The sequence below is a fragment of the Carassius gibelio genome, chromosome B2, assembly GCF_023724105.1.
Source record: "Carassius gibelio isolate Cgi1373 ecotype wild population from Czech Republic chromosome B2, carGib1.2-hapl.c, whole genome shotgun sequence".
NCBI classification, from domain to species: Eukaryota; Metazoa; Chordata; class Actinopteri; order Cypriniformes; family Cyprinidae; genus Carassius; species Carassius gibelio.
The window spans coordinates 31,097,223-31,124,597 of record NC_068397.1 but is presented as its reverse complement, the minus strand read 5'-3'; the positions used below and the strand labels follow the sequence as shown (position 1 = coordinate 31,124,597).

Below are 27,375 nucleotides of genomic sequence, written 5' to 3'. Positions count from 1 at the left end.
ATATATATATATATATATATATATATATATTTATAAAATATAATAGTGTCTTCTATTTTTGGGTGAAATGTGACCCAGACTTGTTTTCACAAGATTTTTCATTAAACTATAAAAGGGGTGATGGTTCTATTTGAAATGCTGTCCACTGCCCGTTCTAAATTCATTGTAAATGTTGCTGTAAACATGTTTTCTGTTGTTAGAAACTGAAGCAGGAATCTAAATGCAGTTGTAATTTAGTTGGAAGTAATGTGCTGCATCATGACTCTTGTTTGTGTGGTCTGCAGCCGGAGGAGAGTTCACTGATTCAGATGGACAGTGTGACGAAGGGCAGTGTTTTTTCGGTGGAGGTGAGTTTATTTCACACCTGTGTGTGTGTGTGAGAGATAATATCACCAGAATAAACACCTGCATGTCTCTGTAGGATTGTTCAACGCTGAGCGATGTGAAGGGCAGATATGGAGACGGAGAGTATGACAGTCTGGGACGTCCTGCCATATACACAGCGTTCCGGCCGGAGCGATCCAGCAAAAACACTAGAGAGATGGAGGAGGAGAGAAATGAGCGCAGACTGAGAGTCGAGTACTATGTGAAGTCCAGCAACATATCACTGGTGAGTGTGTGTGTGTGTGTGTGTGTGTGTGTGTGTGTGTGTGTAGCCAACATACAGTCCTCCTTTTGCTTAGGGATGGGCGAAATGGGCCTAAAACACATCACGATCATTTCTGGCATTTATTCAGAATCAGAATCAGAATGAGCTTTATTGCCAGGTATGTTTACACATCTGAGGCAATAAAAAGAATAATATACAAATATATGTATTCATGCAAAATAGCAAAAAGTGAAAATACAAAATAGAAATTGTATGTACATGTATGTGACTGTATGTGCAAATTTGAAATGTAAATAAGTATGTGTGTTAAATGTATGATAGTGTTCAGAGTGTGTTACAGGTTTTATTTTCAAGTATTATCAAGTGATTACAATAACAATATCAGTGATGATAATCTTATGCATCCACTAAGAGCCAAAACATTTTAAAAATCCTGTTTCTTTTAGAGAAAAATATTATCTTTCCAATTTTTTACCCTGGTGTTGTTGGGTACACATTAATGTAATGAATCTCCACACATGCATCACAGTTGCAGAAGTAATTGCACTGATTACGCTCCAGGAAATCCCTAATATGGACAAAGGCATCCAGTTATCACAGGAGCGGAATAAAACACAGATAGAGACATTTTAACTGAGGAAACTTGAAGACAATAAACATCAGTTGCGACAATATATGGTTTATCAGTGTCCACGCAATCTTTCTTGGGTATTTTTATAAGGATAGGGTTGTCGAATGCGGTAGTCACTCTCGTAGATAAATTAAATTAAATTAAACAACAACAAACAAGGACAAGCAAAAAGACAAACAGTAAAACACCCAAATGCTTTGTTTTACAACAACAAAAAATAAAATTTCTCTCATCAGCAACAGACCACTTTATTAACTCCATAAAGTGCCTATAATTATGAGCTAAGATCAAACAACATGTCTAAAAGCGCTTGTAAATCAACGGACAAAAAGAGTTTAGCCAAAAAATGGCCAATACCAAATATTACAATTTAAATTGTGTCATTAATTATTTGTCCTCAACAAACTTGACGTGACAGAATCAATCAAATATCCCAGCCAATCAGAAGTGCATGTGGGCGGAGCCTCTCTGTTAGCTCACTGCACTCAACGAAATGGATGTTTATAATCGGGTTTCAGAAATATCAAAAAAAAATTGCATCATTAAATGTGCATACTGAGTAACTGATACCATCTTTATGGGATACATTTGTTGGTTCGCAGTGAGTTCAGTTTTAATGTACAAGTTTGCTTCAGTTTATTATGCTATGATGTTCAAGCTCGCATTAGATGCGTTTAACTTTGAATAAAGCATACAATCACCTGAGAATTATCTACCGTCATATATATCATATGTTGTTTCATCCTGCCATGCCTTAACTTCATTTCTAATATTGCATCCTTCTCATAAACATTTAATAATTCTTTGTTAAATCTTTTTTGGCTAATATTATCTATAAAAAAAAAACTCCTTAATTATGCACACTTGAATATGAGGCGTTTTTCACTTCCATCCTTCATGGACAATTATATTTCATTTATAAATGATTAAAGATTAATTTTATGTAATAGTATTTATTAGGTTGGCTTGAGAAAGCTGCTTAGGCTTATTGTTACTAGACAACATGCTAGTTACTTGCTAATCATGCTAGCGATATGCTAGTAACTTACTAATCATGCTAAAATCATGTTAGTAACTTGCTAATCTTGTTAAAAATATGTTAGTAGCATGCTAGCAACATGCTAATGACAAGCTAATCAGACTAGAAACATGCTAGTTAGTTGTTAATCGTGCTATTGATATGCTAGTTACTTGATGATCATGCTAGAATTGTTAGTTACTTGCTAATCTTGCTAGCAATCTGTTAGTAGCATGCTAATCATGCTAGATATATGCTAGTAACTTGTTAATCATGCTAGCAACATGCTGGTAACATAATAATCATGTTAGAAAAATGCTAACAACATGCTAATCATGCCAGCAACATGCTAGTAACTTGCTAACCATGCCAGCATTATGTTAGTAACAGGCCAATCGTGTAATCATCTAATCTATCTAAATTTTCGAACTTCAGGCTTAAACAACTGCTTTAAACTTTCAGGCTTTCTCAAGCCAACCTCAAGTTTGTCTTGACAAACTTTTTTTTATTTAGTTAAGATTGTGGTTTTGAATTGGTCAGATGTGTTTGGATAAAAAAAATAATAATAATAAAACATTTGATTTAGAATATCAAATTGCATAATAACTGCACATCTTTATGATTCTTGTTTTGCCATTAGCAGAGAATAAACTGTGACTGTTTTATATGATCATAAAGCCTGAGGTGAAGAACAGCTATCCTTTAATGATGATGTTTCTCTCGCAGGATTCAGGGCTTCACCGAGATCAGAGTCCTCCTCCTCCGTCCGTGAGCTCGGGTCCGACTGCAGATGTGATCGTTGATGGATGGAAGATTCACCGAGCGGAGCGTGAGAAATATGTACAGCGAGAGCGAGTTCCTGAAGGAGAAGAAGAAAGCTGTGAGGTGAACTATCACCTGTCCGAGGCCACTAACAACTACTTCCAGTGCAGCAACGGCGGACTGACGCCAAAACCAAACTCCAACGCCATCATTATACACTCACGAGGACAGATCATATGATCCTCAGAGCATGCCTTATAGTTCATAATCTGAAAGGCTGTAAACATCACAAACTCTTAAAGGGACAGTTCAAACAAAAAAAATCACTTACTCAAACTCATGTCTGTTAAACCTGCATGACTTTGTTTTGTAAAGCATCCATGCTTAAAATATTCATGGATATCTCTCGTGCATGAATAATGTGTGAATAATAGTTAGGGTTGGGCATAATTTGAATAAGATGAGATTTAGAATATTTTTGAAAGAAGTCTCTGCATTTATTTGATCAAACACACTGTAGAAATGTGACATATTATTACACTTTCACAATTGTGTTTTCTATGTGAATGTCTGTTTAAAATATAGTTTATTTCTGTGGTCAAAGCTGAACTTTCAGCATCATAACTCTTCAGAAATCAATATATGATGATTTGCTTCTCAAGAAACATTTCTGATTGTTATCAATGTTCAGATTTGATCACAGAAATAAATTACGTTTTATAATATGTTTGCATAGAAACTGTGATTTGTAATCATAATATTTCACAATATTTAAATATTTTATATATATATGCAATATAAAATACTTCTATTTTCAGCTATATAACATTTTTCCATTACAAATAAATTTGTATAGTTATTGTTCCTACTGTAAAGACATTAATATGGCTCTCCATTGTGGCTGATATACAGTTACAGTTTCATCACTTTGTTAGAAAATATGATTAATTTGTGTAATGGTTAAACAGATTAACAGGTCCACGCAGGAAACTACTGAACTTACTGCTTCGTCCAGTGACATTATGGACCTATTGATATTCACTTTACTCCAACACTGTATTTTATTTTGTGAAGTATTGCACTATTTGTAGATGTTACTAGTCTGAGTTTGTGTAAATGTGCTGTTGGTGACTTAAAGATGTTTTTTTTACTCCACTAACTAGTGTTAACGTCCAGACCTGAACTAGATGTGTTTTCTGTAAGTGTTTATTGAAAAGAAAGAAAGTTGATTGATCTGTGAAGAGATTTAATAAAAGTTAATGTGAATGCAAATACAGAGACAGTCGATGTAAGGCACCGATAGGAAATTATTCGGCTGATATCGATTAGTTTTAAGGAGAAGATAAATCTTTCCCAACCAGTATTTAAAATACTTTTTTTATTTTAATATATATATGAAAATTATTTGACTCTAGAAGTTCCACTATAGGCTTAAAAACAGATTAACTTTTTACCAAGATCAAGGGAATATTTATATGTCTGTTATTTAGATCGTCATCACATCACACAAACAACGCCAGAGTTGCACTTGCATCAAATTTCAAAGGTGAAATCCTTTGTAAATAAAAGCTTTTTGCCAAATGCATGACAGAAATGTTTGCACTGAACTATGTTCTAGGGTTTCCTCCCGTCACTAAAAGTCTTCAATTAAATTGTTTAAATTTAAGACCATGTAAACTCTAAAATGATACAAAGTCTTAATTATTAGAGGTCTAATTTGCTTTTTCAATAAGCACATCTCAATTGGTAGAGCATTGTGTTATCAAGTGCAAGGTTGGGGTTTCAATTCCCCGGGAACACATCATAGGTAAAAATTGCTAATCTGATAAAAGCGTCTGCTAAATGCATAAATTTAATTTAATTTACTATTTTTGCTACATATTTTTAAACGTGAACCAGTGGTTCGACAGAAAACAATTAAGACACTAAGATAGATGTCATTTAATATAATAAGTGTCTAATAATAGCCTAATTATTTAAATTAATATAATAATTGATACTTTTGAATCTTCCCTTTTCTTAAAAATTGTTTAAAGGCTGAAATGTGAAGTGCAGGCCTTAAAAGGTCTTTAAAGCTCTTAATTTGTTTTTTAAATCCTGCAGTTAACCATTTATTTTATGGTATAACTATTTATTTATTTTTAATAACTGTCCTCTTATATTGTTTTGAGAATGTTCTGTAATTAAAAATAGGACCTCTGCACATTTAATTGTTGCAAGTTTACAGATAATGCAACTGAGATGTTTTATTTGTGGTGGTTATATTTCTTTTTCTTTCTTCATGCGATGAAAGTCTGGTAAACTGGTAAACAAAACCGCTTTAAAAAATACCTTCTCTGTTCCATAAAAGAAAGAAAGTCATTCAGGTTCGAGTAAATTACATAATTCCATATTTTTGGATGAACTATACCTTTAAAGTTTTTTTCCCCTTTTTTAAAAAAAAAATGTAAATGATAGTCTAAATATGAAACTAAATCTGCCAGCAGGTGGCGGTAAATTACTTTGAGTCATTCATTCAATTCGTTCAAACGGCTGATTCATTCAGGAATTCAATAAACTGTTCTCTTTATGAATGAATCTTTAAATCATTGATTCACTCAGTTCATTCAAAACGTCCACAAGAAGCCAGTAAATAATAAAAAGACAATCGTACAGTGTTTGTTCATGTTTATCGTTTTGAAAACAATATTTAAAAATAACTAACTTAAAAGTTTTATTTTGTTTTAATGTTTCATTTACATGTAACTCATTTAATCAAATTATGTATAATTATAATATTTATAAATGTATATTAAATTAATAATTAACGATACATTGATACACTTATAATAATTGATAAATGTGTAATATTTATAATAAATTAGTTATGTTTTATTTATTTAAACGTTTAAAATGTTGAAGGTCAAATACATGGCATTATGTTCCAGGAGAGCCAAAAACAAGATTAATAAAAAAATATATATATATTAATCAGGATTTTAATTTTTTTAAGTTATTTAAAAACTTCAGTTATTTTAATGTTAAATGTTAAAACGTTAAATCATTTAAAAAAATTAAAATTGCATTTAATTGTCTAGAGAAGAACAAACCGTAACCATTCTATAATTTGTTTTATTCAATCATGCAGACAAATAATACATTTACAAATTGCACAAAAAACATCCGATACAATTTTAAAAGAAAATATTTTTTATATTTATATCCCGTTTCTGCACAGCCTGGAATGGCTTAGCCCCGCCCCCTGAGTGACTGTCATCAGCCCTCCATTGTTTCACCGCTGGAGCAGATGTAGACAAGAATGACTTAAGAGATTGAGGTGTTCTGTTGTTAGATATAATAATGAACATAGCAGTCGTCATTTACTCCTGATATCTGAGACACTGAAGACGCAGTGGATTACATTTGTTTGTGAAAAGAATGCGCCCTTGATTCACCTAAATGTGTCTTTGTTTGCGTGACTCATTCATGATTTCACCTACAGAAGAAGTGGGTGTAAGGTTTATTATGAATCTTTTCTAATCTTTCCTAATAATGTTCTAATTAGCAAGTTTCACATGAATGCAGCTAGAGTAAACAGTCCCTCAGAGAGCAGCTCAGAAAAGAGGGGCGGAGTCAGCAGAGCTCATTAACATTTAAAGGAAAATGCTACAAAACGGCATGTTTTTGTATTCTGTTTTTGACAGGGTAAAAAATGTTTTTTACTCTACCATTGAGAAATTTTAACCAAGCAATTTTAAAGACTTTTCATTAAGACTAAAGAATCATATCAACTTGTGGAAAATGGGCATCTGATGACCTCTTTAAGTACCGTGGTGTATACTTGAAAGTACTGTTGTTGTTGTTGTTGTTTGGTATCGTAAAAATACTCATTTTTGTTTTGTTTTTCAACATGGTGCAATGGAAAAGTCATGTTTTCTTGGACATTTGCCATGTTATAATAATGCTTTTCTTTGAAGCACCTTGGAATAGCATGAAAATACCATGGCAAGATATGGTAATTATTTATTATCTCCTTATTCTGCTCTAACTTATGCATCAATATAGTGCGTACATTTGTATACTATGAATATATTTGGCTTTTATGACATATTGAATGTAGTTTTGCTCATTTGCAAAATCCTATATAATTTACCATGTTTTCTTGAACATTTATTTACCATGTTAGGACAAAGCAGTTCTTTGAAGTACCCTGCAATACCATGAAAATACCATGGTAAGTATTATGCATTAATATTAGTGCTGTCAAACAATTAATCGCATACAAAATAAAAGTTTTTGTATGCATTATATATATATGTGTGTCCTGTGTATATTTATTATGCATATATAAATACACACATTCAGTATATATTTAGAAAATATTTTAAAATCTATATTCACATAATTTATATTATAAATAAATATATTTAATATATAAAAATATTTTTTTTCTGAACTATAAACCTGCATGTGTGTGTATTTATACATGCATAATAAATATGTAACATATTATATAAACTGCATGTTGTTTTCCTCATTTGCAATACACTTTTTTAAAAAAGCGTAAGAATAAACATAGTTATATTAAAGCACTGTGTTTTTCCCCCTCTGTTTTGTGTCCTGATGTCCATCAATCTTTCCCATGGCATGTTGACCTGATGTTTGCTATATAAAGCAGATGTATGAAGGCAGACACCAGGCAGAGCTCGAGATAAAGGCGTATATTAGAAATAGAGAATCAAGACAGAAAGTAAAGACTCAGGAAGTCACTGAGGGAAGTTTAGTGGTTTCTTGCGTCACAGTCACTTTACACTGAAGCTTGTGCCGGTCCAGAGAGAAAGGTAAGGCCTAGAGGCGTCTCTCTATTCTCCTCTACATTTCTCGTCTCAATTCTTCATTAAGGTTTGCTTTTAAAGATGCCAGATCGTACACTCATAGGATGTTATCGGCTCGTAAAGGGGAAAAAGCCTGGGTTTATTTGATGATGTGAGCGTAAAGCACTCGTGGCCTTCAGATCTGATCAGTCATTTCCGCAAGAGCACCAGAGAGGAACAAACTCGCTGAAAAACACAGACAAACATGATGCCAATCCTTCACAAGGTGTCGGAGGCATCAAAACCGTAGCAGGATTTGAATCGATCTTCTGGGTTTCTTCTGGAAAGATATGAAGAGCTTGTAGAAAGCGTGAGGGTGTGGCCTTCAACTGGTGCAAAACTCAGAAAGTGAGAAGAGGAAACGCTGTGAGGTTGGCACGCGACGTGATGGAGATGTGAAGCTCTGCTGTGTTTTTTTCAGGCTGTATGTCATGCTTCAGCAAACCAAACTTTAAATGCATTTCTAAGGTCGACATGTTTTGGCTTATTTGTGCTCGGTTTAGTTGTTGTTGTCCTTTTTTTTGCGTTTCCTTCTTGCATTTCTGCTGTGCTTTTTTGTGTTTCCTGTGGTTGTGAACCCAGAGCTTTATGCAGTTTCATAATCCAAGTGACTTAATGGAGTTTAATGTCTCGGTTAAGTAATTACATATAAATATCGATTTTTAATGGACTGCATTTACTTGTGGCACCAAGTGACAAGAAGTTGTTTTCTGCTCCTATATTTTGAGTGGATGTTTATAATTGGAAAATTCTGTGAACATTTGTAATAGTCATTTCATACTTTTAGGAGATAAAATGCTTTTTAATAATATTTTGAACCGGTGGTTTTCTGAGCTGAAAATAATTTTGGTGGGTTGATATTAAATGTGATTTTCTTTTTTTTTTTTGGTATTTCAGTAAGTTGCTATGTTTATATAAGATGTATTTTATATATATATATATATATATATATATATATATATATAGTATATATACTATAAAAATAATTTTAAAGATTTATAAAACAGATTTTTGAGTTTCACAAGAAAATCCAACTTCAGTCTTTATTAAACATTTAATGTTTAATTCAATGTATTACTTGCAACTTTGTTATTATTTGTGAAATTTACTAGCAATTTCTTTTTCACCATTTTTACGTCTATAAATGCCTATGATATAATAAGTTTAGTTTTCTGACAATTGTATAAAACTGATTATAAGTGACTTTATGCTTGAAAAGAACAAATATCTTTTGAATTAAGGTTGTTTTTCTAACTGTATTGGCTGAAAATTGTTCTTGTTTTAAGCATAAAGAAGACTTGTTATCATGTAATTTTGCGGTAAATCAGTAGTCATCATCCAGTAAGACTAGAGCTTTAAAATGAATGTGGATGATCAGATCATATCTTTTAATCTGAGATTTTGATCAAGAACACAAACAGGAATCTATAATTAGATATTATAGAGATGTATGATATTCGACCGCCTTTATTTTAAAGAATGAACACAGAATTGTTCATATTGTGGCTTATTTATTCTCTCTTTCTTTTTTTATAGAGATCTAATTCTCTGGATATGAAGCGTCCGCTCCATCAAGCAGTGATGCAGGGTGAAGTAGATGAGTGAATGTGAGTACAGAAGACGTTCCTGCAGCGGCGCTGGATGAGAATCAGGATAAAACTCATATAATACTGTCAGATATTCTACAACAGCCGTCATGTGAGGTGTGACTTCACACAAACACTCATTAGATCAGCTCACACACACACACACAAGGCCTGGATGTTAGAGAGGAGAGAGGTGAAGGAAAAGCAAGATGAGGAGAGGCCGGAGAAAAGGAGGCAGTCGGGATAAAGTGTTCGGATGCGACCTGCTGGAGCACCTCAACTCCACCGGACAGGACAGTGAGTTCATCCACACACTGCAAAAATCAGCTTCTTACTTAGTATTTTTGTCTTGTTTTTTAGTCTAAAAATATAAGCTTTCTTGAATCAAGATGCATTTACTTGACAGGTAAAACAACTTAAGTCTTGTTTATAAAAAGGATCACAAAGTTGTAAGTTTTTTCTTTAAATTAGCAAAAATATCTGCCAATGGGGTAAAAAAAACAATATCTTTTTGTTTAGTCTATGATTTAAGATTACTTTTCGTATTGCATTGGTAGATATTTTTGCTTGTTTTAATCAAAAAATATAATAAAATTGTTAATATAAAAATTGTTATACCTGTTTTTTTTTTAAACAAGTTTTAAAATCATTTAACTGGTCAAGTACATGCATCTTGATTCAAGAATGTTTCGATATTTATACTTTTGGTGCGATTTGTGAAAAAAGAAAACTCAGGAGGAATGCTTTTAATTTTTTATATGCGTATAAAACTCTATATGGGCGGAGGCTGATTCAACTGTCTTTTAGGCAAGTAGATAATAGGTGACATGTCATGAAATGTTTTTAAGAAGACGGAAACTGTATTTAACGTGCTCACAATTGCATTAAAACATTGTAAGTTATGCCTATTCATTGTGGGGGATCGCACCTTGTCCATGCACAGCGCGGACCGCGAATCATTTGATTCAGATCGGCACTTCGAAGCGCGGACCGCGAATCATTTGTTTCAGATCGGCTCTTCGAAGCGCGGACAGCGAATCATTTGTTTCAGATCGGCACTTTGAAGCGCGGACCGCGAATCATTTGATTCAGATCGGCACTTCGAAGCGCGGACCGCGAATCATTTGTTTCAGATCGGCACTTCGAAGCGCGGACCGCGAATCATTTGTTTCAGATCGGCACTTCGAAGCGCGGACCGCGAATCATTTGTTTCAGATCGGCACTTCGAAGCGCGGACCGCGAATCATTTGTTTCAGATCGGCTCTTCGAAGCGCGGACCGCGAATCATTTGTTTCAGATCGGCACTTTGAAGCGCGGACCGCGAATCATTTGATTCAGATCGGCACTTCGAAGCGCGGACCGCGAATCATTTGTTTCAGATCGGCACTTCGAAGCGCGGACCGCGAATCATTTGTTTCAGATCGGCACTTCGAAGCGCGGACCGCGAATCATTTGTTTCAGATCGGCACTTCGAAGCGCGGACCGCGAATCATTTGATTCAGATCGGCACTTCGAAGCGCGGACCGCGAATCATTTGTTTCAGATCGGCACTTCGAAGCGCGGACCCCGAATCATTTGTTTCAGATCGGCTCTTCGAAGCGCGGACCGCGAATCATTTGTTTCAGATCGGCACTTTGAAGCGCGGACCGCATCGGCACTTCGAAGCGCGGACCGCGAATCATTTGTTTCAGATCGGCACTTCGAAGCGCGGACCGCGAATCATTTGTTTCAGATCGGCACTTCGAAGCGCGGACCGCGAATCATTTGATTCAGATCGGCACTTCGAAGCGCGGACCGCGAATCATTTGTTTCAGATCGGCACTTCGAAGCGCGGACCGCGAATCATTTGTTTCAGATCGGCTCTTCGAAGCGCACCGCGAATCATTTGTTTCAGATCGGCACTTCGAAGCGCGGACCGCGAATCATTTGTTTCAGATCGGCACTTCGAAGCGCGGCTCTTCAAAACACCACAAAAATACTAAGTAAGAAAATGATTCGTTGCAGTGCAGTCTGAATGTGTTGAATGTGTCTTTTGGATTCGAACTCTTTCTTCTCTGTTGTGAGCAGTTCCTCAAGTGTTACGCAGCTGTAGTGAGTTCATCGAGAAACATGGGATCGTCGACGGGATCTACAGACTCTCTGGAGTGTCCTCCAACACACAGAAGCTACGGTGTGGCAAACAGGGTTATTAATTATGACTAAAACCATAATATCCTCACATTATTCTATATTTTTCTGTCCTTATTTTACTTCAAGCAAGGCAGCATTTTTTTATTTTCGTTTTGTTTAAACTGAAGTGCTAAGTTGATAATACAAAAAAAACTAATATTATATATACAGGTATAATTTTATATATATATATTTTTTTTTTACATTTTTATGCTATTAAAGTTTCTCGTTTACATTAAGTTTTCTAAAATAATAAAAATAACGACCTTACTTTATAAACCTTTTCTTAAAATAAGATTAAAAAGAATATTATTATTTTTATTATTTAGTTTTTTTTTCTATTCTTTTTTTATTATGGAGACGCATACACAAAATCTATAATCATTAATAATTGTGTAGTGCATTAGTTAAAACCAAAAACAAACAAAATTTTTACCTGAAATTAAATAAATTATAAATAACATTTCTCATTCTCCTTTAATTTAACTTAAAGTACTACAATTACTAAAAGTGAAACTGAAATAAAAATAGATTTAAAAAAATGACATTTAAAAAAACTAATAAAAATCACAAAAATATGAAACAAAATTACCTAACTAAAATTAAAACAGAAAATCTAAACGTAAGTAATAGTAACTATAATAGCATTATTAATATTATTATAGTATATTATTACAAATATTGAACTAGGGAAAAAGGAAAAATAATAATTGCACACTATGTATAGGGTGTATAGTTTTGTATATTTTTCATTAACATCTATTTTCTTTTTTATTCACATATTTCTTGATGGTTTATTATATTCAATATTCTGTGGTTTATTATGTGTGTGTGACCATAATTTATTGTCGGTTTGTTTACATAATGGCAAATAGACGATAATAACACTTGAGGAGGACTGACTTCATGCAGCAACTAAACATCACCAAAACACTGTGTAATTCAAGCATGTTTACAAACTTCTGAAGGTGTGTGTGTGTGTGTGTGTGTGCAGGAGTGAGTTCGACAGTGAAGGATCTCCTGACCTGTATAAGGACCTGTATCTGCAGGACATTCACTGCGTCAGCTCTCTGTGTAAGGCGTATTTCAGAGAGCTGCCCAACCCTCTGCTCACATACGAGCTGTACGACCGCTTCGCCGTGAGTCTGCGTCTCTCCCTCGGCTTGCCAGTGCATCATGTACAAATGTGTGCTTTAAAGTCTGCATATGAATACAGTCGATGTTGATCAACATGCATTTTGCTTCCCAAATATAATGTCAATGTGTAATAGAATCGGATGAGATGCACACAAACTTATTTGTGTCCCGGAGCACAAAACCAGTCATAAGGGTGTTTTTTTTTGAGGTTTTAACATCATATGAAAGCTGAATAAATAAGCTTTCCATTGATGTATGGCTTGTTAGGATAGGTTTAAAACCTTTTGAAAATCTGGAATCTGAGGGTGCAAAGAAAATCTAAATATTGAGGAAAATCTTCTTTAAAGTTGTTAAAATTAAGTTCTAAGCAATGCATATTACTAATCAAAAATTAAGTTTTGATATATTTACAGTAGGACATTTACTAAATATCTTAATGGAACATGATCTTTATTTAATATCCTAATGATTTTTGGCATAAAAGAGAAATGTATAATTTTGACCCATACAATGTATTGTTATCTATTGCTACAAATGTACCCCAGAGACTTCAGACTGCTTCTGTGCTGCAGGGACACAGATTATTTTATGCCAGTTGCAAATGCAATGACTTATTTTAATTTAATTTTTATTTTGAACAAACTTACTTATTTTAACACAACAAATGTGTTGCAACAACAAAGAAAAATCATGTCCATATAAGACGTTATACAATATAAAATTATTTTTCCCACTCCATATATAATTCTATAACTTTCCAGTATATCTTTTAATATTTAGCATGTATAGATATATTAATAAAATAAAAACTAACTCAAAATATTTATAAAAATATAATAGTGAATCAATGATTCTAAAATATGCTAAAATGCACTGGATAAACCTTGTATCTCTTGCACTTTGATCAGTGACAGATATCATCCAAGATTGTTAATATGTGGTTATTTAGTCTAATTTAGGCTAGCTTAATCTAATTATCAAATCATCTGATGGCTGTGTGCACTCGTCTGATTAACAGAAGTGTCAGTTCCAAAATGTAATGATGATTGCATTTACAGGAAAATGTGTGCGAAATAATGGCCCATTTCAGCAATGGGATGTATTTTGCATTTAGAAGCTTCTCTTTGGTCTCTTCGCAGGACGCAGTGGCGATTCAGCTGGAGGACGAGCGTCTGGTGAAGATTAAAGAGGTTCTGAAGGATTTACCAGCTCTTCATCACAGGTGAACATGTCATTTTCTGTAAAACTGCAAAGACAAAAAACGCTTCAAAAAGCACAGTGGTGTGTTTTGTCAATGACGTCAAACCTTGTGCAACAATCCACATAATTCCAATTAATAATAATTTAAAAACTGACGCTTCAAATCAATATTTCAAACAAAAATTAATCTAAATCTTTCCAAAATGTTGACTTTTTATATTCAAACTACAACTTCATAAAAATAAATATTTATATCTTTTATATAGGAATTGCTATATAGGAATTGCATATGTTTTTCTTATTTTTCTCCCAAGACATGGCACTAATCTGGCTTAAAAAATGGGATTTTAAAGGCATTATCTGTAATTTAACTTGAAATACTGCCTTAACTGAAAATGTATATAATGTATATATATGTATATATTTTTATGGAAAATTATTGCTTAAATATTAATTAGTACCATGAAATTCACTCAAAATACAAAATAAAAAAACACAAAAATATTATTGAACCAAAATATATATTACATTGATTTAGCAATAAATGCATGATTTATTTTATATACAGCTGTATAAATAAGGATATATGCATTATTATTATTACAGAAGACAGGTAATAATTCCTGTGTAAGCTATTTAAGCTGGAGATGGCATTGTTTTTATGCCTAATGTTTTAGTGCATCAAAAAACACGACGTTCAAATACTTTGAATGTCAACATGCATTTGATTTTAGAGGGCTAGATTTTCAGTGCATAAAAACTTAAAACACTTCCTAAAGCTTAAAATATACAGTATAGTGCAAAAGTGACTCTTGTGATACTTTATGGTGTTTGTTATTGAGCTTGATGGTAGAATTTAGCGTCAAGTTGAACTGTATTCCCTTAACGCTGTTTGTTTTCCAGGACTCTGGAGTTTTTGATGCGTCATCTGGTCAAGATGTCCACATTCGCCTCTCTGACCAACATGCATGCCAGAAACCTGGCCATCGTCTGGGCCCCGAACCTCCTCAGGTGTGTGTGTGTGTGTGTGTGAGAACATCTGCTTATTTTACATTTAAACAGCATATATGCATTTGTCAAACTACTTTAACCAATTTAGGGAATTTTATCAGTGGTGTAAACTATTTTGAGAAATAGGACTATTTTTTGTTTAATACTACATTATGATTTATGAAATATATATGTCATGTGACTTAAAGCTTTTCTCAGTTATATCAAGTTAAAAAATAGCATTTATCTTTATCCTGATGTTACTAAATTATCATAACTGACAAAATGACAGAATGTACACTTTTGAGTGAATAAAATCTTTCTGACCCAGAGTTTAAACTGAAGTTATATGTTTTTATAATAACCACCGCTGTCTAAACATTTTTCAACTATTTTCAAATGTCAAACCACAGTGAAATCATCTGCGGCTAACATTCAGGTAAATCTGCTGTTGGAGAAAATCAGAACAATGAGAAAATTGTAATTCCCACAGGTTTCTTTATAATATAATATAGATAATAAATATTAAAATCTCTACTGCCACTTGTTTTCAAAAGTAACTTTGTACGGCTGAGAAAGTTCTTAATTTTTTCACTTGAATGTAAATAGTTGTAACTTTTTCTTGTGCATTTTATTTATTCTTTTATTTATTTTTTGGATAGGTACCACTAATTTAGTGAAATATTTATAACATACTGTAACTGTTACACTGAAACAAACAATCCTTAATCAGTGTTTTGTCTCATTTTCCAGTGCAAATATTTAAACATCTTTAAATCGAGATACATTTATTTGAGAAGGAAAATTACTATTAGTTATATTAGATATTAAGATCTGAAAAATAGTACAAAAAAAAAAAAAATTGAAAGAGAAAACCAGATTATAATGATGGTTGTTGTTTGTTTATTTATATTCTGTGCATAATTATAAATAAGTGCATAATTATTTGCAGATCGAAGGACATCGAGTCGACGGGTTTTAATGGCACCGCAGCGTTTATGGAGGTTCGGGTTCAGTCCATCGTGGTGGAGTTTATTCTCACTCACGTGGCTGACCTTTTCCCTGGAAGCGGTATTTCATCTTCCTTAATAAACCCTCTGCATTTTATGTTGTTTTCATCATCTTCAGTATTACGTTTTCCAGTTTTCTCAGGTGTAAAATGTTGATTTTATTGTCTTAATCCAGGAATGTCTGTGGAGCGGCGGAAGTCCCTGCCATCTCCATCCATACTGTCCAGTTCAGACGATCCTTTCTTCAAGTCTTTACCGTTACACTGTCCTGGAAACCTCAGTCCAGGAGACGGACCTCCAGCAATGCGGCCGTACCACGCTATTATTGACGGCACTGACAAGTAAGACTGATGAGACATAGTGCTTCTGAATGACCATGCTGTGAAGATCTGAACATCTTAAACATGTTAAACTGAAACACTGTGGATTACTGTTCATCTAGTGGTCAGAAAGATTAACCACACCTGTGCCTCATTCACATCTGGCTCTGAAACCGATTTTTCATTAAAAAAAAATCGGTTATTATTTAATACATAATTCCTAATTGATTTTTATTTTACTTCACAGTATTTAGTTTTATTTTATTTTACCATATTTAATTTTAGCAGACTGACTAAGTATGTGAGTACTAAGTATGTGAGATTAGGATTTGTTCATCCCTTACAGATTTGAGAAAAGTAAGCCAAGGGTTAAATAATAATGATTTTGAAGATAATTTAGTTAGATTTTTTTTTTATTTAATTTAATTTACATGAACTCAACTGTTTCATCACTACTTTAAAACATTAGGATTAGTGCCTCCCCAATAAAGTGAGTTGAGAACAATAAGCTAAAGGTGCCTAAAAGTTAATTAATAATGAATATAAAAACAATGATACTGATGCTTTCATGTAAACACTAATAGCATCAAGACACAATTATGGACTGTAATCTCTTATTACATACTCGAAAGTACCAGTGATGTATGTATTTTAAGTGCATAATTGAAGTGTGCTTGATGAGATGTAGCCATTGTCATCCATTATTTTTTATATATTATTATATTTTATTCCCCTGCTTCACTGATCATGCAGAGTCATCAGCATTAAGCTTGACCATCTGTGTTGTGTTCAGGAGGAAGGGCTCCCTCAAAGGAAGGAAGTGGAAATCCATCTTTAATTTGGGTGGGAGACTCCAAGATCCACGCAAGAAGAACAAATACTGTCCTAAAGGTGCGAGGGTCTGACTGTAAACCAAGTCACAGCTGAATCATAGAGTAGTCTGGAAATGAAAAATTAATTTTTGCATGACTGACATCAACAGATAATTGCCTACAAATGTTTCCCCTCTTACATCTAATTCATAGCTTTTGTTTCTCATTATATCTTCTGAATGCACAGATAAAGAGAAGACAGGTCTGAGGCCGGCGAAGAGCATGGACTCTCTGAGCTCAGGTGCTTATGCAGTACAATTTATGAAGAGCATCATCTGCTCATCAAAGAATAAAGATTAATCTATTTATTTCAATCTTGAAGTCATATTTCAACTGAATTTACTGCAGTAAGATATTAGATGTTGCACATTTGTTGGTGTTTAACATTACACTGACCCCACTGAGTGTATTTGTGTATTTACACATATCTTAATTTAGAATTTTAACAATCATTTGAAAAGCATCCATAAGCATGAATAAATATGCCATACACCGTTTTGTTAATTGCCAATTTTTTTTAATAAATCTAAAATCATTCTATTTTTATTAGTTTTTTCCTATTATTATTATTATTTTTTTTCAACACTGTTAGATTAATTTACATAATTTACATGCATAGTTTTATATTTAAGGAACATATTATCTTTATTTTCTTGAACATAATTTTAAATTTAACATTGAAACTGTTTTAATCTGTTCCAAAATAATTTGTTTTCAACATTGATAATAATAAGAAATGTTTCTTGAGCAGCAAATCAGCATATTAGACTGATTTCTGAAGATCATGTGACACTGAAGACAGGACGAATGGTGCTGAAAATTCAGCTTTGATCAAAGAAATAAATTGCATTTGAATTAATATTCACACAGAAAATATATATTTAAAATGTTAATAATATATCAAAATTTTTATAGTATTTTTGATTAAATAAATGCAGCCTTGGTGAGCAGAATAATAATAAAGGAACCCCAGAACTTTCAATTAACACAATCTTGTATCACTATTATTTTATTTGTCTCTCAGATTCCAGACCTCTTTCTCCTCTGGTTGTGTCCACGGCGTCAGGCAGCTCAGAGGGTGTGGCTTCTGCCGGTGGGGGCGTGTCCAGTGGATACGCGGTGACCTACAGGCGAACGGGCGGAGCTCAGGTCAGCATGGTGAGCAGAGGAACCCCGGGCACTTATAACCGTCTGCAGTCTGGGGGCGGAGACGAGGGGGTGTCACAGGGCATGGCCAGATCGCCCGGAATGACCAGCAGAGCAGACCGGCGTGCTGGGATACACATATCAGGGCCATTTTCAGTGACCGTCCCACTTCATATAACATCTGGACTGGCTCTGGGTGTCCTACATGGCGGCTGGAATGATAAAGAACAACCCCTACAAGGAGACAAAGCAGAAGATGAGGACGTTAAAAGCATCGAGACAGAGTCCACAGATGGGAATCCCCAGAGCAAAAATGATATAGTTCAAGAAAGTGAAAGCGAAACCATAGTTTCCAATAGTTATGTGGAAAGTCAGGAGGATTGTGGGAAGGATATGGCAGAGATTACAAGAAAGGAGATCAATGTGCCAGAAAATGGAAACTCACCATGTGACAAAGAAGCAGAGAACGAAAATCTGAGCCAGAATCAAGAGTCTATGAAGGAAAATATAAAAGACCCACAACCACAAAATCAAGAGGCAACCTCAGAAGAGGATTACATGGGTAAGAGAGAATAATATTGAGATTATTATTCACTGACATGAAAATGTATGCATTCTGATGATCACGTGCAATTTAGTTTAAAAAAATGCTTTTTTTGGCAATGTTTTCATAAATTAAGGCAAGACACTGCAGGTGAATAGGGTAAGAGGTTCAATGTTTTTCAATGTTTAAATATGCAAAATTAGGCAATGTGTAATTAAATATGTACTGATTTGCATACAAGAGAAATCTGAACATTGGTTCAAAATTAAAACTTGTTTGATTTTGTTGACATATTAGAGGTAAAGGTTTTAAGGAGATTTGCATTTCTCTTTTTATCACTCCATAAAACAGAAAATACTGTCAACAGGCAGAATTTATTTATATATTTTTACCTCGTGTTTAGGAGTAAAATGTTGTCTTGATCAGTGTAAACGATATATGAACAAACACCTCAGTAAAAGCCATCAAAATATAGAGAGAAATAAAACTCTAAGCTTTGAAGTTTGTAAGTGCTGCTAAAGTAGAGAAACTCACCAAAGATATGCATTTTCGCCATGTTTTCAGGAATAAAATGTTATAAATATCAGTGTAAATGATATATGAACAAACCCCTCAGTAAAAGCCTTCAGATTATAGAGAAAAATAAAACTCTAAGCTTTGAAGTTTGTAAGTGTGCTGAAGTGGAGACAAAACTCAGCAAAGATATGCATTTTCGCCATGTTTTCAGGAGTTAAAATGTTATAAATATCAGTGTGAATGTTATATGAACAAACCCCTCAATAAAAGCCTTCAGAGTATAGAGAAAAATAAAACTCTAAGCTTTGAAGTTTGTAAGTGCAGCTGAAGTGGAGAAAAAACTCACCAACGATATGCATTTTCGTCATGTTTTCAGGAGTAAAATGTTATAAATACCAGTGTAAATGATATATGAACAAACCCCTCAGTAAAATTCTTCAGAATAAAGAGAACAATAAAACTCTTAGCTTTGAAGTTTGTAAGTGTAGCTGAAGTGGAGAAAAAAACTAATCAAAGATATGCATTTTCGCCATGTTTTCAGGAGTAAAATGTTATAAATATCAGTGTAAATGATATATGAACAAACCCCTCAGTAAAATCCTTCAGAATATAGAGAAAAATAAAACTCTAAGCTTTGAAGTTTGTAAGTGTAGCTGAAGTGGAGAAAAAACTCACCAAAGATATGCATTTTCGCCATGTTTTCAGGAATAAAATGTTATAAATATCAGTGTAAATGATATATGAACAAATCCCTCAGTAAAAGCCTTCAGAATATAGAGAAAAATAAAACTCTAAGCTTTGAAGTTTGTAAGTGTAGCTGAAGTGGAGAAAAACTCAGCAAAGATATGCATTTTCGCCATGTTTTCAGGAATAAAATGTTATAAATATCAGTGTAAATGATATATGAACAAACCCCTCAGTAAAAGCCTTCAGAATATAGAGAACAATAAAACTCTAAGCTTTGAAGTTTGTAAGTGTAGCTGAAGTAGAGAAAAACTCAGCAAAGATATGCATTTTCGCCATGTTTTCAGGAATAAAATGTTATAAATATCAGTGTAAATGATATATGAACAAATCCCTCAGTAAAAGCCTTCAGAATATAGAGAGGAATAAAAAATCTAGGCGTTGGTGTATGTGAGTGCTGCTTAAATGGAGAAAAAAACTTTCAAAGATGTGAATTGTAATTAAAATCCACATACACAAATATACAAAGGGTTGTAAAATAAATACCTATAAGTGTATTTTAGAAGTTTTTTTCCTGAAATTTGTTTACATAATCTGAAAAAAAATCACTTGAAAATTGCACTTTATCTTAGAATTGCAATTCATGTCTTTGAATATTTTTCTCTATTTGAGCAGCACTTACATAGACCAAAACTTACAGTTTAATTCCTCTCTATATTCTAAATGTTTCTACTGAGGTTTTTGTTTATATATCATTCACTTTTATTTATACACTGTAAAAAATAAGTGTAATTTTAACTGTAAAATTTTGTAAAAACGCTACGGAAAAAAACTGATAATAGGTTAACAGTAAGTTCCCGTACTATATACAGGGAAAAACTGTAAAAGATCTAACAAAGCATTTAATGTAAATTTACAGTAAAATTATGTTAATTATACAGCTTTTAGAAGTAAAAAAAGAACAAATCAATGTATAATTTACAGTCTAAAACTGTAAACTGATATTCCCAGAATTCCCTGCGTGACACTCCACGTTTGAAAGTATTTTGTTTAAATAATCATGTTTTTAAATAGTTCTTGTTATCAGTTATGTACATTTGAGCTTTATGTTACATCTTCTGTTGCTTAATGAAAGTTTTTTGCATTATTTAAGTATCACGTGTGTTACCATGATGGTGTTTTGTGTTTCCATAAATGTGCACCTTCTATATGTTAATATATACTTCTGCTTGTGGTGAAGCTACTTGTGATGAGCTTTGATACTTCATGTGGCTTTCTCTTATACAGTACCATCTTTATTATTATGGTGGTTGTCAGTATTTTCAAGGTACAAAACAGATTTAATTTTGTGTGTTGTTGAATTTACTGGTTTATATTCACATTTTCTTGTTTGTAAATTACAGCTTTATATTGTAAAATTAACAGTTTTTGACGTAAATGTGTTTACAGTTTTCTGTATTTTTACAAAATTATTCTGGCAACCACAGCTGCCAAAAAGTTTTTGTAAAAACAACAAGACATTTTTTACAGTGTATTTTTAACATTTCATTCCTAAATATAATAGTGTTAATGTTTTTCTTTTCTGTCTATTGACAGTATTTTCTTATTTATGGAGCGATATAATTTCTAATATCAATCAAGCAATAATTTTGATTCATTGTTCAGATTTCTGTTCTGCAAACTTATGTAAAGTAATACAATTATTCACTAATCTTAATGAAATCAAATCAAATTGGGGAAGTATTGTGAGATATGAAGGGTGCCTTTCTTTAAATGTGTGGGGGGTTATTTCTGGATTGTTTTGTTTCCACTGAAACAGCACTTTATGAAAATCCAAACAACAAAAATTAACTGATTAGTGCAAGAATAAACAAGTAGTGGTAGAAAATAGTGTGGTAGAAAATTAAGGCAGATGTAAATGTGTTTCCCACAGAAATGAGAGGAAACCTCCATCGGGAACCCATCAGTGCACACTACTATGAGGACATGGAGTTTCCAGAAACGGATCTGCCACTCGATTTCCAGGAAGCTTTCGGTTTCTTAGATTCGATGGAAAGCGGTACTTCAAACCCGGTGTGTTCATGTATATTATAATGAGTACTTAGCATACACAAATATAGGGAAAATTATTACAAATAGTATATTTAAAACCATAAAATTGTTTAATTGCTCTAATTAAATGGACATGTTGAATTAAAATATTATAAAATTTTACTATATAAATAAAATGTCTTTAGATTTAAAATTTTTACCGTCATAATACATTACGGGATTATGTGATGCTGTATTACATTTTTCTATAAGAGGTTTTAATTCAGTGTCAGTGATTAATTTGCTGAAAAGTCTTATAAAGAAGTTTAATACTCTAAATAGGCTTTTGTTTGTATATGCTGAGCACACGTACTTTGTACCTAATGTCAATTTCTATTCGTCAGGTTGAATTCTCAGTCGAGGCGCCTTTTGAGAACGAATATGAGGAAGAGGAGGATAAAAACAAGGACAATCAAGCTGTTTTCTGTCCATCGCAAAACTCCGCTAATGACTGTCAAACATCTTCAGCCAAAAGCAGCAGCCCATCCTTCACACACAGGCCTCTTTCTGGAAAATCACACAGCCTGCCTTTTAAGTCCCGCCCCTTCCTGCCAGCCCTGTCATTGTCCTCAGATGACGAATATAGCCCTGCTGATGATGATGAGTCTGATAAAGATTCTGAATATGAGGACATGTTTTGTCAGAGTCTCCCAGCCTGTCAAGATTATCAGGGACTGTCTTGGTTGAGTCTAAAAGCCACTGATGGCTCGTCTACTACCAACAATGTAGATCTTCACACTATTAACCAATCAAACACACTTCCTCCAGAGAACAATAATGATGCGCAATCCATCGACCAATCAGAAGACGCGATTCCTGCAGCTTCTGCATTGACAGACAGCAGTGAACTTAATGAAGAACATCTCAGTTTAGATGCATTGAAGACAGATGAAGTGTGTATGGATGAAAAGAAGAATGAAGAGAGTCATTCAAAGGATGTGGAAAATGATAAACATGCACTGATGTAAGTGCAAAATGAAAATTAATTTAAATGAGAAAATTTATTTAAATGAGAATGGGCTCTTATAAAGGATGTCAAGGTCCAAAAATAACAAAACTCCATAAAGTGTTATATAAAATACTACTAATACTACTAATAATAAACATAGATATAATGTAGAAAAATGTAAAAATGTAATTAAATTTTTTGACAGTTTCACTATCTACTTAATTTTGAATAAATCTACTGAATAAACATTCCATAAAATGTTCACAGCACACAAATATTGGGTAAATGAAATAAAGTAATACAATTAAAAGTAGTAATAATAAATTAAAATAATTTAATCATTAGATTTTTTCACTTACAATTCGATTAAAATTTAAACCAAATTAAATTAAATTACATGTTTTTAATTATAACTATCTTAGTTTGATCAATATCTTCAGTATTTATTCAGTAAATATAAAATAATGCTTTGGAATTACAACCATTTTTATACACAGCACCCTCATTTTCAGGGGCTCAAATGTAATTGGACAAATAAAAATAATCCTAAATAAAATGTTAATTTTTATAAATATTAAATTTTTTTTTTTGTATTTTGTTGAGAATCCTTTGCAACCAATGTCTGCCTTAAGTCTAGAATAATAAATTAAAATAATTAAATATATATACATTTTTTAACCATTTAATTAACAGACTGAAATTTTTCCCAGTATAAATAAAAACGTATTTTATCATGCATTTATTGATGTTTTTGTAGCTTTCTTTTTATGGAAAACATAAACCTGAGAAATCTTATTCTACTCTACTAGCTTACATTTTTGTTTCAAGGCATAAAGATAATAATATGGATTTGAAAGATTAACAGACTATCTAGTCTTTGTGTAATATTTGACTTTTGCATGTGTACAGTGGAGAAGATGATCCAGAGAGTGAACCCAGTGAAGAAGACACTTATTTTGGACCGGACTCGACTCCTCCTTCACCAGAACCCAACCAAACTGAGACCGACAGCATCACTGTTCCTGAGCCCATCCCAGCACTGTCTCCAGCCGAAGATGCTCAGCAGGTGCTGGATGCTGATGGTTGCCATGGTAACAGTGGGGTACCAATCATTGATGAGCTCACGGATGCAGACCAAACACCGGAGGAACACACACAGATTATCAATGAAACAATGACTGTACAGGTTCAAACAGTGGAGGATGAGAAGAGTGAAGAAACTATGAAAGTTACAAGGAATATGGAACAAAATGAAGGAGAGGAGTTTAACAAAACAGATACAGGTGAAGGAAAGTGTGATGATGTTGAGGAAGATGCAAAGGCTGGATCTGTAGAAGAATTTAGTGATGGAGATAAAGAACAAAAACAAGTGAACAGAAAAGAAGATTTAGGTGAAAATAGTGGAGACTGTGAGGAAAATCCAAAAGATGGACCTAAAGAAGAAGCCAAAAGACAAGATTCAGAGAAAAACTGTGTAGAATGTGAAGAAGATGAAGAACAGGACAAAAACAAAGCTGAAAGGCAAGAATATTTAGCAGAAAATAACGGAGAATTTGAGGAAAATGTAACTGATGGACCTAAAGAAGGAAACGAAGCTGAAAGACGAGAAGATTTAGAGTTAAATAGTGGAGATTGTGTAGAAAATGCAGAAGATGGATCAATAGAAGAAGCCAAACAAGATTTAGAGATAATCAGTGGAGAATGTGAAGAAATACACGAGGAACAGACAAAAGATGGAGAACAAGAAGCTAAAAATTTAGAGGAAAATAGTGAAGAATCTGAGAATGTAGATGAGGAATATGAAAAAGAAGGAGAGCAAGATAAAAACGAAGCTGAAAGACGTGAAGATTTAGAGGAAAATAGTGGAGATTGTGAAGAAAATGCAAAAGCTGGATCAATAGAAGAAGCCAAACAAGATTTAGAGATAATCAGTGGAGAATGTGAAGAAATAGATGAGGAACATATAAAAGATTCAGAGGAAAACAGTGAAGGAAACTCCGAGGAGGACGAGAACGTAAAAACAGAAAGTTCTGTTGAGGGAGATCTTTCTCCTGATGGTGGAGATGATCTGGAAAAGTCCACATTCGAGCAGCGACCAGACGAGATTCAACACGAACCAACAGAAAACAAAGAAGAGATGTCCGATCAGATCTTAGCAGCGCCTCGCAAACGCTCTCCACGCAAACCTGCGAATGCGAAAGCCGTTCCCGTCGTCCCTCCCAAACCTCAAACCTCCAAAATCACAGCGTTCACGTTCAGAAAACAGCTCCAGCACAGACAACATGATGAAAAAGAGGCGCAAACACACCAAGAACTCACAGCGGAAACTATAACGACGCACAGAGACGAGGATGAAAGCGCAGAGACCGGGACAAATCTGGACTCTGAGAGTCCCGGACAGAGACGAGGGACGTGGGACGGAGGAGCGGATCGCAGGAGAGACGCAGACAGAGAAGCCAAGAGGAACAGCGGCATCAGCATGTGCTTCGATCAAGCTGTGGCCCGAGCCACGGAGAAGAGGAGCCGAGAGAGAGGGAGCACGGAGAGACTGTCCGGAACGCAGTGGGACAGAGAGAGCCGGAAAGACGGGAAAACTGACTGACGGGAGATCAACGTGCAACGGATTCACCTTTCTTTCAATATACTCATTTTCATATGATAGAAAGTTTGGGATCAGAACTATTTTTCATGTTTTCTTTTTTTTACAGGAGTTTCTCCTGCTTATCAAAGCTGCTTTTATTTGATCAGAAATACAGGAAAAAGTGTTATATTATTAAAATGTAAGATAAGTGTCTTTTCTATTTCAGTATACATTAAAGTGTAATTTATTTCTGTATTTTCAGCATCATTCCTCCAGTCTTCAGTGTCACATGATCTTCAGAAATCAGAATAATATGCCGATTTATTATCAGTGCTGGAAAGATGCTTAATATTTTTTGGGAACCTGTGAAACTTTTTTACAGGACTCTTTGATGTATAAGAAGTTAAAAAGAAGAGCATTTATTTAAAATAGAAATCTTTTCTAACAATATACTCTAGAGTTCAAAGGTTTGGGGTCAGAACATTTGTATTCTTCATTTTCTTTTTTAAAGACATTAAAGCTTTTATTCAGCAAGCATGTGTTAAATTGATAAGAAGTGATCGCAAAGATTTCTATTGTTAAAAAAGATTCATATTTTGGATATATTCTGGTCTTTTCAACTTTTTATTCATCAAAGAATCCTGAAAAAAGTATAATAGTTAAAAAAAAGATTGATAATTCTAATAATAAATCATCATATCAGAATGATTTCTGAAGATCATGTGACACTTTATACTGGAGTAATGATGATGGAAATTCAACTTTGCATCACAGAAATAAATTATATTTCAAAGGATATTAAAACAGAAACCATTACTCTATATTGTAATAACATTTTACAAGATAACTGTTTTTTTCTGTATTTTTGATTAAATAAATAAAGCCTTGATGAGCAGAAACACTTCTTTAAAAAACATTACAAGTCTAACTCATCCCGAACTATTGAACGGCAGTATATTGGGAGAAGTGCATCTCAAATCACATAAAAATATTTTTATCATTTATATCTTAATATTCATACAAAAGAAAATGGTTGTTTACAAATCAGCCGCTCTATAAATATAAACTAGTTTTTAAACCAACACATTCATTTTCAGACTGATTTACTGCTTAAATGATTGTGTTGCATTGCATATCCTACTGCATTCAAAACCTCAGGAACAAATGCATAAGAAGCCGAACACATCTGCTTTATAAGGACAGTAAGACAATCTGTATATGATGTTTTATGTATTTTAATCTCTGTATACATTCAGAACATTCAATGCATTTCATTTTAATAAAATTGTATTTTCATTATAAATATCTCTGTGTGTAGATTGTGTACACTTTTTTTAAGGGATCTAAAATATGGTCATGCAGAATAAGTCATGTGCTTTATAAGTACTAATAAACAGCCAGTATGTTATGCATGTTAGTTAATTAACTAGTTAACTAGTTAATAGTGAGAATCGGACAATAAACTAAAGTTTGAATGGACTGTCCAACTTCATTATGTTCATTGCTACATAAACGATTATATAATTTAATATAGAAAAAATAAACCACATAAAATCAAAAGCAGGCTCTAAGAAATAATGTAAGTGATGGAGGTCTTAGGATTTTTTACTTTATTCAACCGTATTATAAAAGGAAGCCTGCAAAACTATTCATCAAATATGCAGAATAACAATGTTAACAATATAATTTGTTTTGAATAAACATAA

At 33.4% G+C, this 27,375-nt stretch overlaps 1 protein-coding gene and 1 pseudogene across 3 annotated transcripts; both read left to right on the top strand.

Annotated features, from left to right (window-relative positions):
• LOC127950994 (nectin-4-like) overlaps positions 1-4,293 on the top strand; it is a 16,784-nt pseudogene extending 12,491 nt beyond the window's left edge.
• Positions 4,294-7,745: 3,452 nt separating this feature from the next.
• LOC127951141 (rho GTPase-activating protein 30) lies at positions 7,746-26,972 on the top strand. 3 transcript variants are annotated; one of them, XM_052548817.1, is made up of 14 exons: positions 7,746-7,841; positions 9,411-9,757; positions 11,528-11,630; positions 12,624-12,768; positions 13,906-13,988; positions 14,870-14,977; positions 15,909-16,027; positions 16,142-16,307; positions 17,080-17,177; positions 17,346-17,399; positions 18,183-18,866; positions 21,982-22,121; positions 22,484-23,103; positions 23,998-26,972. In XM_052548817.1, the coding sequence occupies exons 2-14, from the start codon at positions 9,670-9,672 to the stop codon at positions 25,688-25,690; spliced, it is 4,101 nt and encodes a 1,366-aa protein (XP_052404777.1). In that variant the 5' UTR covers positions 7,746-7,841; positions 9,411-9,669; the 3' UTR covers positions 25,691-26,972. The 3 variants fall into 3 exon arrangements, with proteins under 3 accessions (XP_052404777.1, XP_052404779.1, XP_052404778.1); XM_052548819.1 differs by lacking the exon at positions 7,746-7,841 and adding an exon at positions 8,222-8,245; XM_052548818.1 differs by lacking the exon at positions 7,746-7,841 and adding an exon at positions 8,257-8,298.
• The last annotated feature ends 403 nt before the right edge of the window (positions 26,973-27,375 follow it).